Here is an 18,371-nt window from a genome sequence, read left to right as displayed (position 1 = left end):
CCACAGACGCGGCTGCGCCGGGGAGGTAGGGCCGGGGCGGCGGGCTGCCCGGGTGGGGCTACCTCGGTGGCATGCGGGCAGGGGCGCTGGGTTCCGTCTCCGTCCCTGCAGGGGCGTCCGTAGACAGCTGGAGGCGGGGGTCCGTGAGCAGGGCCGGGGAGGAAAGCCCGGGCAGGGGCGGCTGTCTCAGGTCCCGGGGTCACCACTGGGCCCTCCTCCGCCCCGGGAGCGACCCCCGGGTCTCCGATGGTGTCCTCACCGGTGGCCACGCGAGGGCGCCCGAGCTCCACCCACCGTCCCGGCCTCGGGGACCCCCTTCCCCGGCCGCATCCAATCGGGAAACCCGGGACCTTGGGCGGGGGGCGCTCTGACCTGCTGGGGTGGGCCGCTCCCGGGTCCGGGGGTCGGGGGGCTGCGGGCCTGGCTCCACCGGCCTCTGGGGAGGAGCACAGAGAGCAGGGGACGCGCTGCTCCTCCGCGCAGGCCCGGGGGGCTTCCTGGGGGAGGCAGCATCTCGGGGAGCAGGCTGCGCGGAGCTGGGGCGGGGCTGGGATGTGGCTCCCGCGGTCAGCGCTCACCCCACCCGCGGAGGGCCGGCGACCGTGGGCCAGGCCCGAGGCCGCGCCCTTCCCCCGGGAGCCCCGCGGGAGGGGGCGGGTCCCACTCTGCTCCCGGGGCTGAAGCTGAGGGACGCGTGCGTAATGGATGCCGCGCAAACAGAGGTATTAACGCGGGGTGGGGGAGAGACGCATCCCTTGTTAATATTTATGAAGCCCTCAGCCCCGTCATTCAAGAGCCTCATAAATATTAATTCGCAATGAAACATTTATATGAAGGCGGTTGGTTCTCCTCCCCCTCAAGGAACCTGTTTGAAGTCGGGGCTGTGTTGGTGTGGGCAGCGGGGTCTCCGGGGAGGGCCTGGGGGCTGGAAGCAGCGACCTGGGCTTGCTGCAGAGGGGCCTCCCGGTGACAGCGGGGCCCAGCCAGCACCCGCCGCCAGGCCCAGCCGCACAGAGCGGCCCGGTGGACTGCTCCGGGCCCTGGCAAGACCCCCAGGGTCAGGGCGCTGGAATCAGGCTGCAAAATCGATGTCTTGAGCTGGTGTTGCCCCCTGAAATCTATCAGTCATGTACACGCCAGTAAGATTTACTTGGCACAGGAGTGCCCAGAGTGGGCTGAGGTCAGGCGCTTTTTTGGGGGGGGGGGGTCCCCCTTCAGGCCCAGGCTGGCGATGACCTCCCACTGGCGGTGGCAGACTCCAGGGGACAGTGGCAGGGGTCTCCAGGCTGCCCTCCCATCGTCCTCCACTCTGGGGTGTCTTTTTTGTTCTTGGTTTCGGGGGGCCAGTCCAGGGGGGCGGTAACTGGCGGTCCTCAGGGCCGGGCTCCAGCAGGCTGTCCACGTGACCCCCTTCTCCGTGTCCCCTCTCGGCCCCGGGTTGGACCCCGTTCAAGGCGGGGGAGGGGCTCGGTGGGCGTTCGCGTCCAGCCCCACGGGTAGGGCTCTCACGCGGGGCTCCCTGGGGCGGGCCTGGACTCCTTACCGTGGAGGGGTCCCGCGGTGCCCTCTGAGCCCGGGGGGGGGTGGGGGCCCTGCTGGATCTGCCCCTCCGGACGGCTGGGCCATGGGGCACAGGTGCCCTGGCCCTGAGGTGGTGATGCCACACGACCCCTCGCAGACCCTCCACGTGTCCGACCCCTCGGCTCCGCCGGGCCGGTGGGCAGCGGTGGGAGCTCAGGTTGCCACGGGTATTTTCTGAGCTGCTAGCTCGGACTGTCTTCCGTGGGCCGTTGGAAGGGACTCTTCCCCACACGCGGCCGTCCCCGCGGCTCCTCTCACACGCTTTCCGTTTCTGCCTCCAGCCCGTCTGGAGCCGGCTTTTTATAGGGTGTAACGTAGGAATCCGGGCACAGCTCCCGGGTGACGAGCCCTCTTCCCCCTGCACCGCGGCCCCTCTGCCCTTGTGAGGCCGCGAGGCCGCAGGCCTGTCCAGGGCCAGCTTGCTCGTCACCGGCTCGTCATCGACTCACCCGTGCTGGTCCTGGCCTTCCCGTCCGTCCTCACGCGGGGGCCGCGGCCCTCGCCTCTTTGCTCTTTCTGCGCCTGGCGCCCCTGCTCCTGGGCCTGGATCTTCCTCGGTGACTTCAGGGGGCGGGTTCCGAGTGTCTTTAAAAAGCTTGCGGGAACCGCGATCTTCGTGATGTGGATCTGGAAACCGACCTGGGGACAGCCGTCTGTGGTGAGTCACGCACGTCTGGCGGCGGCGCTGGGGTTCCAGGCGCTCTGTGTCATCGGATGCCTAGCCGCTCCGTGGTCCCGGTGGCTGCTGGGAGCGGTGTCTGATTTTCTGGGCGGTTTCTGCCGGCGGAGTCTTGGTACCGATTCCGGTAGGTTTATCTCGTAACTCTTACTAGTTCTAGGAGTTGTTTGATCTGGTTACGTCTGCCACGAGGACCCACGAGGACCACGAGGACGGCCTCGTCAGCCACAGGCAGTGGCCGTCTTATTTCCTCCTTCCCAACCCTGACCCCTGTCACTTCATCGTGCTTTTGGCTTGCACGTTTCTGGGACTTTGAGGGTTCCGTTAACCAGTGCGACAAGGGACATCCTGACTTACAGGTGATCCTGGAGAGATCGAGTCTTGGATTTCTGTCTTACGTCTGATATTTTGAGAGAGTTTTTGGAGAAAAAAAATATTTTATTTTAGAGAGAGAGAGAGAGAGAGAGAGAGTATGAGTGGGGCAGAGATGGAGAGAGAATCCTAGGCAGGCTCCACACTCAGTGCGGACCCTGACGTGGGGCTCAGTCCCACGACCCTGGCATCATGACCTGAGCCAACCCCAAGAGTCGGAGCCACCCAGGCGCCCCAGAAATAGATTTTATCCAGCGGAGGAGGTTCTCTGAGAGTTTTTAGAAATTGTAAAGGGAGCGGAACTTTATGCAGTCCCTCCCGGTGTCTGTCGAGACCATTCCCAGGGGGGCTTTGCTCCTCTAGTCCCTTCGGGAGGCCCGGGAGGCCCCAGCGGACTGTCCAGGGCGAGCGTTTCTCTGGACCGTGTTGTCCGTACCCACATTTTGTCACCGCTACTTTACATGCCTCTAGGGAAGACAGAACGCTGCGTGTGAAACTATGCCCGCGCCTTGTCGTGCAGAAGTTGTGGTTCACGTTCACACGGGGGCTCCCTAGACCCCTTTCATCACAGCATTTGGTCACGGCGCACTCTCTGCATGTGTACAGAAGAAAATAAAAGCCGAGTAGGTGAGTTCGCTGGTCCTGAAGTGCCCTCGCTCTCAGAAAGGGCGGCCCCGAGTCGCTCTCTGACTCGGGCCCTTCCGTGTCCTTGCTTCCTGCACGCGTTCGTCCCCTGCGCGGGCCCGTCCCGCCCCGGAAGGAAGCCGCCTCGTCCTGCCCCCCAGCGGGGGTACTGAGCCCAGTTCCTCACTGATCTCCTGCGGGTGGTGCACACCTCACTGGGTGAAGGGGCAGGTCCCCAACAGCAGTGCCACCACCTCACACGCCAGCCACCTGTGAGGGACGCGGAGCCGCTGCGCTTCTGACCAACTGGCTACCCAGCCGGGGTGCCCGTGCGCTCCTCCCGCCCCACACCCGGTTCTGTGATCCGGGGGACAGACTCACCGAGCCCCGAGGTGTTATCAGGAGGGACGCGGGCCGGGGGCAGTCTCCTCCTCCGTGAGGAGACACACGGGCCAGCCCTGAGCGTCTGTGGCCTGTCCCTGTGGACTCCAGGAAGGGGCCCCCCCAGCACGCTCCTGGGTCCACCTCGGGCAGGTGCACCCAAGCCCGGCGCCCAGCTTTCCTTGGGGTCTCGTTACGTGGGCCTGATTGACTGGATCACTGGCTGTGCTACTGAAGTGTCCCCAAGCCTCCCCTCTGTAGGCCGCCCTCTGCCCCCCGTGGTCTCTCTGGTGGCCGGCCCCTCGCGTGAGCGCAGGTGGGGTCGGAGGTCTCCTGAATTCCAAAGACACCCCTGTCCGCAGGGACTCCCGGGGTTTTAGAAGCCCCTCCAGGAGCCTGACCACCGGTAGACGAACCCTTTGCTGCCCTGAAGCGGGAGCGGCGGGCGCAGCTGGGGCGTGGAGGAGGGCGGAGGCGTGCTCTTGGGTTCAGGTGACCTCCCTTTATTCCGGGACCAGCGCTGTTCAAAGCTGAATGACAGAACCAGTGTCTTTCCCTTGACTGTGGGCGAGCTGATGGGAGGAGCTGGGCACCGAGGGCGGGGCCGGGGCACAGGGAGGGGTGTGTGGAACGGGGAGCCGTCCTGGAAGATTGCAGGATGCTCGCAGGGGCGCCCCAGAGCCCCCCGGGGGAGGGAGGGGGAGCCCGTGCTCCGTGGGCACCGTCCGTGGGCCAGGCAGCTCACAGGCCTGCGGGGCCCGAGGGATGCCAAGCAGGCCCCCAGGCCCGTGCGTCCCGCGGAAGCAGGTGGGTGGTACAGGTGTGTCGGAGGCAAGGCCAGTTCGCTCCTCGGCGAGTCACGGAGAGAAAGCACGCCAGGTGAGTGGTGGCACAAGGGAAACTTTATTTGCAGCAAATGGGATCCGGGAGAAGAGCTCACAAAACCGTGACTCCCCGAACCAGGGTGGGCGGATTCTTTTCATTCAGGGTTAGGACGAGCATCCAGAAAGGGAGCCTCGTCCTCGTCTGGAGAGGCGGCCCAAAGTCGTATCCTGAAGGAAACAGGCCTGCAGGTGCATTCCTGTGCCCCTCCCGGGGGGGGGGGGGGTTCACTTTGTAATGAGGGTCACTCGGTGAGTCACTTCGTGGGCGTCTGCGCAGGCGTGAGGGGGTTGAGCTCCCCCGGGTCTGGCGGCCGCAGAGCTTCAGGCAGTAGTTACTGCCTGAGGGACTGTTTCTGTTTCGTCGGGGATGTGACGCCCTTCCGGTCCTTTGCCTGAGTTAAGAAATAAGCTGGGAAGAAGAGCTTAAGGAAAAACGTGAGGCCAAGGTCGGCGGGTACAGGCAGGTGGGCAGTAAAACTCAGGTCTTGGGGTCCAGCTGGTGACAGGGGGGTGGGGTCAGCCCCACTAGGCTGTGGCCCCCAGGCTGGTCACCCCGGGGGAAGCAGCAAGGAGCGGGGAGACGGCTGCACCCCCTTGTCTTTTCTGCGGGGGAATTTCTAAAGGGAGGTTTGCACCTGTGCCTGCCGTGTTGATCTGGGCCCTGAGACGAGGCAGGCGGGGTGACTGCTCAGCCCGGTGTGGCCTGAATGTGTCCCCAGATCCACATGTGGAGGCCGTACCCCTGGTGTGATGGGCTTTGGAGGTGGGCCCGTGGGGGTGGTGGGGTTACATGCGTCAGGAGGGTGGGGCCCCTGTGTGGGGTCAGTGCCCTTGTGCGAGGAGACGGGGCACTTGTCACCTGCACCTTGATCTCAGACCCGCACCTTCGGAACCGTGATGTCTGTGTTCAGGCGCCTTGCCTGTGGTGCTGTGGAGGCTGGAGTGGATTGGGGACAAGGCCCTCCTTCTGGTCCCGGGTGCCCTCTCCATCCTCCTCTCCCCAAGATGCCCCAAACACCTAGGGTGTGTCCACCATGGGGACAGGCCACGCACGCCCACACCGCTGCTGGTGTTTCTGCTGTTCCCCTGCCTGGAGGGGGGAGGTCACCGGCAGGCCACGGCCCTCGCCCCCCCACCTCCCTCCTCAACAGGAATGCACAGAGCGGGCTCTGAGCTGAGGCCTGGAGGCTCCCACTGGCCGCTTAGTGGCTCTCTGCCTGGAGTCTGACCTGCAAAGCAGGAGAGTGCTAGAACCCTTGGCGGTGTGTGGGTGCAGGGTGCAGGGGTGAGGGTCTGTGAGGGCAGGGGGAGGTTGGAGCTGGGCGAGGGTCTGTGGGGGCAGGGGTGAGGAGGGAGCTGGCCTGGCCATGGGTCCCGGAACCCTCCTGAGGACGACAGCTCCAAGTTCACGGTGGAGGGAAATGCCGCAGGAGCAGTCCAGCCTCCCGCAGCTGGGACCACTTGGTGTCTGGGGCTGCCTGGGTGTCTCCCCTGTAGAGTAGGTGGTGTGGGGTCGGGGTGGGGGGCAAGGGTGTATAGGGCGCAAGGTAGGGGGTGTAGGGGTAGAGCGTGGAAGGTGAGGGTGAAGGGTAGCGGGGTGAGGAGTGGAGGGTGGAGGGGCGCAGGGGTGGGGGGTGGAGATCGGAGGGTGGAGGGGCGCAGGGGTGAAAGGTGGAGGGGTGGCGCTCTAATGGGCCTTGTGGGGGTCTTGGCTCGTGGGCAAGCCCTCTGCCACACCCCTCCTTTCTGTGCTGATCTGAGACCCAGGGGAGGGTCATTCTGGGTCAAGGTCAGGGGTCATAATGGGGCTGGCTCAGGTCATTGCTGGCCCCCATCCCGGAGGAGGGTGGTCCCACAGGGCACGTTGCTGGGTGAGGAGGCAGAGCTCCCTGGACCCCTGCCCCCCCAACGCCCTGCCCGGAAGAGCCACCGCCCATCCCAGTGTGGCCCAGGCCACGGGTGGGACCGCCCGCTCGGTGGGCTTGGGGTGGCTGCCTGGCCGCTGCTGACCCTGAGCCCGGGCCCCTCCACTTCCAGGGCTTTGCAGAGAATGGGGGGCGGGCCCAGTCTGGTTAGTTACTCGGTGATTTAAATGAACCGCAACAGGCTTTTTATTGATCGGCCTGGAAGAGTCACGAGCCCGGTCTGTCCCGAAGGCCGGCAAGTTAGCTTCCAGCTCGGGAATGCAGGTCCGCGGGAGGGGGCGCAGCACTGGCTCGGAGGTGTGGGCGCCTGGCAGTTTCCGCTTTCCTGCCCGGCCACCACTGCTGCGGTCTGGAATGTGTACACGATACTGACGTAGCCGTGGGATCGGAGGCGGTAGGTAGGTCGGGCGGCCCTGGCTGTCCGGGGGGGTGGGGACGCAGGCTCAGAGGGGGTGCTCCCTGGCCCCACAACAAGGGGTGAGCATCATCACGGCCTCGGTTCTGTCACCGGGTGCGCTTGGGCCACAGGCACCATCCTGGGGGTGCACCCCCTGCTTTCCTGCCAGCAGGGGCTGGGCGGCTGAGCCACCCCCAGGACCAGGCAGGGAGCCCTACAGAGGCGTCGGGAGACGGGCTGGGAGGATGCTGAGGGCTGAATTGTGTCCCCGCGGGTGTCTCTGTTGAAGCCTAACCCCCGGTGTGGCTGTATTTGGAGATGGGAAGTAATTATGGTTAATGAGTTCAGAAGGGTGCTGGCCTTGGTCCTTGCATGGGAGGGTCCCAGCCGGCTGCTCAGAAAACAGGGCAGGCCCCAGTCCTGGCTGCGTTTGGCTGGACTGTGTGGGGGAGGGACCCAGGAGCGGAGAGGAAGGGAGGGTCCCTGTCGCCCCACGGGGCCAAGCCATTCCCCGCAGCGTGGATCCGTGTGGACTCGGCCGCGGTCTGCCTGGGCAGTCTCCGAGCTGGCCCCGCTCATCCCCCTCCGTCTGTGGAGACCTGAGGAGACCTCCGGCCAGGGGCGGCCTGGGGCCGGGGTCCAGTCTGGGCTGGCGGACCCTGGGCCTGCAGCCACCTCGCTCTTGCAGAACTCAAAGGGACGGGCAGGTGGAGGTTGGCCATTAGAGGCGTTTCATCAGGGCCAGTGTCCCGGGCGCCTCTAACCTCCCGCCGGGAGGGAAGGCGGATTGGACTGAGTTTGTCAGGAACCCGGCGGAGGGTTTGAGTGCCCGGTGAGTGAGTGAGTGAGTGAGTGAGTGACAGCCGGTGTGCGGCTGGCCACTGAGGGGGTGACGGCTAGGACAGGGGCTCAGGTGAGGGCCGAGTCGCCTGCCCCAGCAAGGATCCATGAGTAGGAACTGAAGGCGACAGACACCCAGGGCCCCTTAACCATATCCTCGGCTCACTTTTCAACTGGGATGCGTGTCTGTTTTTCTTCTTAAGTCGCTGTTTATAGGAGTTCTTTATATATTCCGGATTCTAATAATTCGTTAGTCAGGTCCCCGGCGAAGAATGTGCTCCAAGCCTGTGCTGGCTTCCTCTGTGGTCTGCTCTTGACATTCAGAGGTTTTACCGTGAAGCCGCGCAAGCCTATCAACACGTTCCTTTATCGTGTGTTTATTTTGTGAGGCTGGGGGTCTGCTGCTCCCCCAACGGCATATTCTGTCTGTTTTCTTCTAAAGGCTTCACATCTTTGCTGTTCACTCTCTGCCTTTCATCCATCTGGAATTTAATGTATTCGAAACCGAGCTGAGACCTTCCTGCGTGGAAAGCAAACGTTCCGGTGTTATTTAAAAAAAAATTTTTTGGGGGCGCCTGGGCGGCTCAGTCGGTTAAGCGTCCGGCTTCAGCTCAGGTCACGATCTCGCGGTCCGTGAGTTCGAGCCCCGCATCGGGCTCAGAGCCTGGAGCCTGTTTCGGATTCTGTGTCTCCCTCTCTCTCTGCCCCTCCCCCATTCATGCTCTGTCTCTCTCTGTCTCAAAAATAAACGTTAAAAAAAATTAAAAAAATTTTTTTTGATGTTTATTTTTGAGAGAGAGAGAGAGTGTGTGAGTGGGGGAGGAGGAGAGAAAGAGGGAGACACAGAATCCAAAGCAGGTTCCAGGCTCCGAGCCGTCAGCACAGAGCCAGACTCGGGGCCTGAACTCATGAGCCGTGAGATCATGACCTGAGTTGAAGTCAGATGCTTAACCGACTGAGCCACCCAGGCGCTCCCCCCACCCCGTGTCATTTGTTAAACAAACTAACCTGTATCCCCACGCAACACAGTGGTGTCGCTGCTTAAATTTAAACTAACTAACATCGAATAAAATGCAAAACTCGGTTTCTCAGTCCTGTTGGACTGGCCATATTTCAAGTGCTCAATGGTCACTTGTGACTGGCAAACAATTACAAAAATGAGCAAGGACAGGAAAGCCGGGAGAAACAAGCCGTTTAATTGCGCGGGTACAGGTGGCGGCTGGGCTCCATTAGAGGCCATGCCTCCTTGTCAAGTGCCCCCGGGGGCCGCGGCGACGCGGACCAACCACATTTCCGAATGCCTAGTCGTGGGTGCCGCAGGCCGCGTTCTCTGATCCCACCGGGGTCAGCGTAGAAATCAACAAGTCACAAAACCCATAGTTTTGAAACGAAAAGCCCTTCTAAGTGATCTGTCCCCAGAGGAGAGATTAGGGGGACAGGCACGGCTTCCACGTGCACGGTGACCGCTCGGGAACCCTGGGAGGCAGCACTGGAGCCGCCACCGGGCAGAAACCAGTTTGGGGTTTATGGTTTCTCCTTGGGTCTTCGCTCCCGAGTCCCGCGCGGCCCCGCCGGGGAAGGACCCTTGGAAGCTGGTGCCTGGTGCCCTCAGACTTCGTCCCACACAGCCCTGCGTCCTCTCACCGCGGCAAATCCCAGCCGTGAGCACGGCTACGTCCTGAGTCCTGTGGGTCCTCCTGGTAAGCCGCCGAAACTAGGGGTGGGCCCGGGGACCCCGCCACAGTCTTGCAGACGCCACCCCCGTTCTAGTCCCCTTCCGGAGCCTCCGTGAGAGCACGGTAGAACCTTCCTGACTCCTTCATGGTGGGAAAACTTGTTTCCTCCGCTCTGCGTTCTGGGGACACGGATAACGGTTTTCTCTCCAGCTGTGTCTGAACTCCTGGTGAATCTATTCATCGATTTAAAGATTGTTGATTTTAATGGCTTTATTTGTAATCGTTTAATGATACATACACGCACTTGTTAAATTATTGATTTATATCAGTATTATAATTCCGATTTTATAAATATTGCATATGGATATCAGTATAAACTCATGAATTCTGGTTTTATCTCCTTTAACTCAACACTTTTGCCATGGGCGGGGGTGGGGCCTCCTTGGAGTTATCTGCTGTGTTCTTTTGACCTGTCTCCATTGTTCTTTGACCACTTCTGTATTTCCAGGATTATTTTGTTTTTTCTCTTCCCGGCCATTTCTCCAAGAAGCCCTGGACCCTTGTATTGACTTTAAAAAAATAAAAAATTTAATGTTTATTTATTTTTGAGAGCGAGAGAGACAGAGCGTGAGCGGGGGAGGGGCAGAGAGAGAGGGAGGCACAGCATCCAAAGCAGGCTCTGGGCTCCCAGCTGTCAGCACAGAGCCCGATGTGGGGCTCGAACCCACGAACCTTGAGATCATGACCTGAGCTGGAGTTGGACGCTTAATCGACTGAGCCCCCCAGGCACACCTTTGACTCAGCAGCATGAAGCACATTCACACTGTTGTGCAGTGTCACCACCGTCCATCTCCAGAACCTTCTCCTCTTCTTCAAACCTAAGTTCTGTCCCCACCAAACACACACGTCCCCCTCCCCGGCCCCTGACGCGTCCATCTCCTCTCTGGCTCTGTGGAGGTGACTCCGCTATGTCCCACGTGAGAGTGGAATCACACAGTTGTTGTCCCCTGTGATGGGCTTATGTCACTGAGCATCACGTCCTCAAGCTTCCTCCACATTGTAGCCAATGTCAGAATGTCCTTTCTTTTTGAATCTGTGGGTTTTGATGGTGTTTTAAGTCACGTTCTTTGGCGATTTGTATTCTAATTCTCTCATTTGAGGGTCATGTGTGAGGTTGAACATCATTCCATGTGTTTAGGGCCATTTTTACCTCTTTTGGGGAATTGCCTGTTCATGTCTTTTCTCCATTTTTCTAGTGGGTTCTTCCATCTTCGATATTTAAGAATTTTTAGTGTTAGGAATATTAACCTTTTGTCTATGCTATGAATTGTAAATATTCTTTTCTTTACCAATTTTCCAGTCATCTTTTGACTTTACAGTGTTTTTTCAATGTAAAATTTTAAGTTTATAAAATTTATCAGTCTTTTTTTGTCTCTGAATATTGAGTCATAGTTAGGAATCCTTTCCCTGCACCCAAGTTACAAGGATTCACCCCTATTTACTTCTGGCACTGGTGTGGTTTGAGTTTTACATGTAGATCCCTGAGCCATGTGGACCTCGGGCGGGTGTGTGGTGTGAGGGAAGGACCTCATTGTCTTTCCTAAATGGCTGCCCTGTTGCTTCAACCTTTTGTAAAAGAGTCCGTCTTTTATTTATTTTTTATTTTTTATTAAAAAAATTTTTTAACGTTTATTTATTATTGAGAGACAGAGAGCCATAGAACATGAGCAGGGGGGCAGAGAGAGGGGGAAACACAGAATCTGAAGCAGGCTCTGGGCTCCGAGCCATCAGCACAGAGCCCATCGCGGGGCTCAAACTCACAAACTGTGAGATCACGACCTGAGCCGAAGTCGGTCGCTCAACCAACTGAACCACCCAGGTGCCCCTTTTATGTATTTTTTAAAGTTAATTTATTTGTTTTTTAATTTACATCCCAGTTAGTTAGCATATGATGCAACAATGATTTCAGGAGTAGACTCCGGTGATTCATCCCCTACATATAACACCCAGTGCCCATCCCAACAAGTGTCCTCCTCAATGCCCCTTGTCCATTTAGCCCATGCCCCCCTCACAACCCCTCCAGCAACCCTCAGTTTGTTCTTTGTATTTAAGAGTCTCTGATGTTTTGTCCCCCTCCCTGTTTTTATATTATTTTTGCTTCCCTTCCCTTATGTTCATCTGTTTTGTATCTTAAGTTCCACATATGAGTGAAGTCATGATTTTTGTCTTTCTCTGACTCATTTCACTTAGCATAATACCTTCCAGTTCCATCCACGTAGCTGCAAATGGCAGGATTTCATTCTTTTTGATTGCTGACCAATACTCCATCATATTTTTATACCACATCTTCTTTATCCATTCATCCATCGATGGACATTTGGGCTCTTTCCATCCTTTGGCTATTGTTCATATGGCTGCTATAAACATGGGGGTGCATGTGTCCCTTCAAAACAGCACACTTGTATTCCGTGGATAAATGCCTGGTAGTGCAATTGCTGGGTCGTAGGGTAGTTCTATTTTTAGTTTTTTGAGGAACCTCCGTACTGTTTTCCAGAGTGGCTGCACCAGCTTGCATTCCCACCAGCAATGTCTGTATGAGGGATCCAATAACATTGTCAGCACTTGGTGTTATCAAGTTTTTTTTATTTTAGCCATTTTGATAGGTGTGCAGTCTCAGCAACTTGTGGTTGTGATTTGCAATTTCCTAACTACTAATTGTATTGAACAACTTCCTGCATTCCTGTCTGCTGTCCGCGTGTCTTTTTCTGTGAAATGTCTGTGTCTTTTGCCCATTTTTAAATTGGACTAGAATTATTTTTTTACCTTTTAGTTTTGACAGTTTAAAAACAATTTTTTTTAATGTTTATTTATGGGAGAGAGAGAGAGAGAGAGACAGAGCATGAGCGGGGGGAGGGGCAGAGAGAGGGGAAGACACAGAATCCGAAGCAGGTTCCTGGCTCTGAGCTGTTAGCACAGAGCCGGACATGGGGCTGGAACCCAGGAATTGTGAGATTGTGACCTGAGCTGAAGTCAGACACTTAACCGACTGAGCCCCCCAGGTGCCCCTAGTTTTGACGGTTCTTTACAAATTCCAGATACAAGCCTTTAGTCAAATATGTGGTTGCCAGTACTTTCTTCCTGTCTGTATTTGTCTTATCATTCTCTCAACAGGATTTTTTAGAGAAAAAGGTTTAAATTTTGATGATGTCCAGTTTATCAATTTTTTGGCAACGTCTTCTTAAAACTAAGGACGCACTTACTCTGACCCAACAATTGCTTTGGCTTTTATGTCAGAGAAATGAAAACTTAAGTTTGTGCAACAGCCTGTACATGAGAGCTCACAGCCGCCATGTTTGTAATACCCCCAAATTAGAAACCCCCCAAATGGTCTTCAGCAGGTGAATGGTTGAACAGACTGGTTCAGCCAAACCAGGGAGTACTGCTCAGTAATAAGAAGGAACAAGCTATTGATAACACATAATAACTGGGAATTAGGCCAAGTGAAAATCTCAAAAGGTAGGCAACTATACGAGTCCATTTATAAAATATTCTTGGAATAATGCAGTAAGAGGGGTGGAGAGCAGATTAGTGGTTGTCAGGGGTTAGGGTTTGGAGGTGGAAGGGTTGGGGGGCTATAGAGTGATTGTGGTGGCAGATGGGCATGTGCATGGAACATGTGAGGAAGAGCACAGAACTGCCACACACACACACAGACTCCATCTTTGTCCCTGTGAATTGACCTGTCATCTTTATGATATATTAAATTTTCATATATGCATGTGTTTCTTTCTGGACGTTCTATTCCATTCCGCAAGCGGCTTTGTCGTATGTTTGAAGATCTGGTGTGGAGAGTCTTGCCACATAGCTTTCTTTTCTTTTCCAGAGTTTTCCTGGCACTATTTGTATATATTTTTTTCCATAACAACTTCAGTATTAACTCTTCTAGCTCCATAATAAACCTTGTTTGTATTTTATTGGGATTCCAATAAATTTATCAATTAACTGAAAGGGAACTGATATCTTTGTGATGAGCCGCTTTATCTAAGAACAGAGTTGTCTTTCCTTGAGCTTCAGTCCTTCCGGAACATTTTAAAGTTTTCTTCACATAGGTTTTCACACATTTTTGTTGTTGTTGTTGTTGTTGTTGTTGTTGTTGTTGTTGTTGTTGAGTTTATCTCTAACTACTTAATCTTCTTTGTTGTTATTGTAATTGGGGTTTTCTGTACCATTATGTCCTCTAACTGGTCAGTGTTTTATGTATAAGTAGGCTATTGGTTTCTCCTGCTACCTTACTGGAACATTTTATGGTATGAGTTAGTTTTATCATTGGTTCTTAACAGTGTTCAAGAAATACTAGTATATCATTTGTAAATTGACAGAGTTTTAGTTCTTTTCTAATACTTATGCTTCGATTTTATTTTTCTTATCTAATTGCATTGGCTAATACTTATGGTACAATGTTGAATAACAGCAGAGATAGTAGATATACCTGCCTTCTTCTTAATCTGAGAGGAAATTCCTTACTATTTCTACATTTAGTGAGATACAGGCTTTAGGACAAGGTACGTATATAGGTGTCTTCACATGGAGTCTTCCCTGTACACGTGCACCACGGTGCACATATTTATTAATAGTGAATCAACTTTGCATCCCTGGAATAAATTCCACTTGGTCATGCTACATTATTTTCTTTATGTGGTATTGCGCACTGTTTGCTAATACTTCCCTTAGTACTTTTGCATTTATATTTATAAATGATATTGTTCTGTAGTTTTCTTTTTGTTTATACTGCTTTTATAAGATTGAGGTTTCAATGTTATATTTTCACGTTCTCCTTCTTTTTCAGCGATCTGGATCAATTTATGAGATACTGGACCTATTTGGTCTTTGAAAATTTGGTAGCACTTCCCTGTGAAATCATCTGGGCCTGGTGCTTTCCTCGTGGGGAAGTTCCTTGACAATTTCTCCATTTTTTCTCTGGAAATTATTCTGTTTATGTTTCCTGTCTCCACTTAGGTCAGTTTTGGTAATAGGTATTTCTGTGGGCATTTATCTCTTTTATCATGTGTGTTGGTTTCCTAGGACTTCTGTGACAAAGTGCTACAAACTGGAGGGCGTAAAACAACAAAGATTTATTGTCTCACCGTCTGGAGGCCAGGAGTCTGAAACAAGATATCAGGTGGGCCACCTCCCTCTGAAACCTGTAGGAGCCCTTCCTGGCCTCTTCCTAGCTTCTGGTGTTGGTGACAATCTTTGGCATTTCTTGGCTCATGGATGCATCCCTCCCCTCTCTGTCTGTATTCACACGGCATCTTCCTTCTCTGTTGCCCCAGAGTCCCCTCTTCTCACCAAACACCAGTTATATTGGGTTAGGGGCTCACTCTCACCAAGGAGTTAAGGTGAGTTGAGGTGACTTCACCTTAACCAATTGTACTGACGATAACTCCATTTCCAAATAAGGTCATGTCCTGAGGAGCTGGGGGTAGGACTTCAATATATCTTTTTTTTGGACAGGGGACACAATTCAACCCATAACAACAATGTTTTCAAATTTATTTGCAGAGAAGTGTGCAAACTAGTCCCATGGCTTTTAAGAATTTCTTCTTCTCCATTGGTTGCTTCTTCTTGTCATTTCTTATTTTGTGTGTTTGAGTTTTCTCCTTTTTTTTTATGATAAGGTTAGTTAGCGGGTTGCCTATTTTGTTAATTAAAGAAATTACGCTTTTGATTTATTAATTAGGTTGAGTGCTTTTCTGTTCCTCTATCTCATTAATTTCTACTTTTATCTTTCCATTTAATTCCTTGAGCTTTCTTTTGGTTTATTCTGCGGTTCCTTTCCTACTTGCGTGAGCTGGGAATTTTATTCCTTTTTTCATTCTTTCATGTTTATTGATAAAAGTGTTCATAGTTGTGAATTTTCCTTTGATCACTGCTTTAAGTATATCCCACAGAGCCAATGTTACATATCTTCACTATCATTATTTTTTTAAAGTAAGTTGTCTCCGTGTGTTTTCCATTTTCACCCAAGAATGGTTTCACAGATTAAAAAAAAATTTTTCTTTCCAAGTGGAAAGGCCTTTTTGTTTTTCATTTTGTCAACAATTTCTGGTTTTATTGGATGGTGATCAGAGACAATTGATTGTAATGTTTCTACCTTATGGAACTTACTGATTTTTGGATCAATTTGTACAAGATCAGTTTTTTGTGAATGTTCCACAAATGCTTGAGAAGGTGCATCTGGGGGCGCCTGGGGGCGCCTGGGGGGCTCAGTCAGTTAAGTTCCAACTTCAACTCAGTACATGATCTCACAGCTCATGAGTTCAGGCCCCGCGTCCAGCTCTGTGCTGACAGCTTGGAGCCTGGAGCCTGCTTCGGATTCTGTGTCTCCCTCTCTCTCTGCTCCTCTCCCGCTCACGCCCTGTCTCTCTCTCTCTCAAAAATGAATAAACGTTGAAAACAAAAAAGAGAAGGTGCTTCTGGAATCCTCCAGGCTTAAAGCTGTGTGTGTGCAAATATCAGCTATGTCCTTAAGCTCCACCTACCGGCCATGTGTGTGGCTCTTCTCTACCCTCCTTTGGTGGCCCTGCGGCGTGTCGCTCAAAGGAAGAACCTGCTGGGCTGTGAGGACAGCAGTTGGCCGATGGACCAGCTGCAGCACCTGTGGGACCCGCACACGTTTGCACCGAGGGCACGTCGCTCCTGGGTGTCCCTGACGATGACAGTGCTGGGGTGGGGGGCACCAGCACCTGGCCAGCTTTGCCCCACACGGGACCCCGGATGTGTGGGTTTCAACACCCCCCCCCCCGGGGCTGGTGGAGTCTGTCTGACACGCATCTCCCAGTCTGAGGCTCTTCCTGTCCAATCCTGTGTCCTTCCCTTCGTCCTTGACAGTGGCCCCCAGTAAGCCTCCTGTGGTCCTGACTCCAACTCCTGCTGCTTTTGGGGGACCCGTGCTGGTGCGGTCCTTTTCCCCTCGTTCCCTCGGTCTGTCCAGCCCTGGGGGTGGGGGGCACCGTCTCCGTGATCAGCACACTTCCAGACTCCTTGTAAGGTGCGAGTTTTTGCCTCATAAGGTGGTCCCTGTGTTATTTGATCTGTAACTTTTGTTTTTGTTGGGAATCGTGTCTTCTCGCATGAAAAAGCCCTTAATTATGTGCGTGTTGTAATGTTTGCTATGCGATGCGTGTTCTTTGCTCTTTTGTTTTGGCTGTTTTTCTTAAAGTATTTGTAGTTTTACAATCATGATTCCCTCTGTTCTTACACTTTTTATTTTTATTTTTTTCAAAGAAAAAAATGTTATTTTAGAGAGACAGAGGGCTGGCAGGGGGAGGGGCAGAGGGAGAGAGAAAGAATCTCAGGCAGTTTCCACGCTCAACTTGGAGTCCAACACGGGGCTCGATCCCACAGCCCTGGGATCACGACCTGAGCTGAAATCAAGAGCCGGAGGCTCATCAGACTGAGTCACCCAGGCGCCCCCCAGCGTCTCACAGTTTTTAATGCCCAGTTTTTTTTTGTTGTGGAGGAAGGGGTTTTGTGTGGGCTGAGTGTGTTGATTTTCACATTCTGATTTTTGTGGTGACTTAGACCTAATTTCCTTCTGTTCACTTTGTGGATTTGGGTGCTTTTACGGGACTTGTGGTTCATGTGTGTAGCGAGGTCTGGTTTCTCCAGCGGATCCCGTGGGGATGTGTTTTCTGGCGGTGGGAGCGGGAGGGGTTGTGCGTCCTCCAGATCTGTGGTTCCTTTTTTCCTAACAGGACCTGCAATTCCCCCTTTCACTCCTTTTTGCCTTTGCCCCCAATCCCTCTAGAAAAGCGCCTCTGCCTTGTCCTCGGTCCTTCTCCTCTGGACGCTCTGCCTTTGCAAGATTCCACGGAAAGTTGCACATGCTCCTAAGCGTGTGTGTGGTTAGTGCCCTGATCCCTGAGGACGAGGCCGAGGCCGCAGGCAGCTGTCCTGCCCAGCAGCTCCCCCCTCCCCCGCCTGTTTCTCGGAATTAGTGATGATTCCTGGGCTCCTCTGAGTGTGAGGCACCACCTGCTGGGATGTTCATCCTTTTTCTGTTCTTTCCTCTCTTACCCTTGCTTTGAAGTCGGCTTTCCCCGTCTTCTGATTATGCAGACGGATCTGCTTCCGTGTGGCTTTATTTGTCCCTCTTGTTCAGCACGGGTTCTGGCGGCCGCTCGGGTGACTCGGGCGATGGGTGACGCAGGCCCAGGCAGGATCCCCCCTCCCTGGGCGCCCAGAGGGCTCCTTAGGGCCGATTCCACGTGTGTTTCTTCACTATGAGTGATTTTAAGCTCCTTCTCACATGCGTCGGAATCAGCCCATCGTGTTTTCTGTGATTGTTCATCTTGCCTGTGAGTTTTCCTCTGCTACCTGCGGGCCTCCTTCTCTTCCCGATTCTCAGAACGCCCTTACATCTTAGAAAAATCCGGACACGCCAGACTTTCCCCAAGTTCGAGGTCGTCTACTGAATTCGCTGATGGGGGCGTGTGGCCAGCTCTGACTGCAGGGCCAGTGAACAGAACGGGGCCTTCCCGCAGGAGGCGGGACTCGACCGGAGCTCTCCTCGCAGGGGAGGGCGCTGCCACAGGCGGAGGCCCCAGGAGGGGGCGCAGAGGGCAAGGTGTGAACGTGTGGGGCGGGGCTCCCCTCGCTGGGCTGGTGCGCAGTCCTGACCAAAGCAGGGTGGTGACAAATGTAAATGCATGTGCAGCTTTGCAGAGTGTGGGGCCATTTGCATAAATATTGTTTGCAGAAAGCAATTAGCGGTTCATTTACATGCAGCCACGTAGCAATTTGCACGTTTTTTCAGGAACAATTTCTTTGCCTGTGTGCACAAATTTGCTGCCTTGCAACCGGCCTTCGCATAGTAGGGCGTGATAATTTGTTGGTTTTGGTTCTTCTCTTGCTTTCCTGAGACAATAACATGTTTCTTCTAAAAAGGAAGTGCCAGATGAAAGGCAGAAGTTCCCCGAACTTGCTTTCCCTGCCCTCAGCCCTGTACCC

General features: G+C 54.2%; 1 protein-coding gene across 1 annotated transcript in view; it reads left to right on the top strand.

Annotated features, from left to right (window-relative positions):
• Positions 1 to 454: 454 nt before the first annotated feature.
• Positions 455 to 18,371, top strand: part of TMEM179 (transmembrane protein 179) — a 44,827-nt gene continuing 26,910 nt past the window's right edge. The window contains exon 1 of the mRNA XM_060620936.3: positions 455 to 722. Within this exon, the coding sequence (XP_060476919.1) occupies positions 706 to 722 (17 nt within the window). The 5' untranslated portion in view covers positions 455 to 705. The remainder of the gene's footprint in view (positions 723 to 18,371) is intronic.

Source organism: Panthera onca, chromosome B3 (assembly GCF_046562875.1).
Source record: "Panthera onca isolate mPanOnc1 chromosome B3, mPanOnc1 haplotype 2, whole genome shotgun sequence".
Taxonomy (NCBI): Eukaryota; Metazoa; Chordata; class Mammalia; order Carnivora; family Felidae; genus Panthera; species Panthera onca.
Note: the sequence above shows the minus strand (reverse complement) of the source record. Positions and strands in the feature narration are given on the sequence as shown.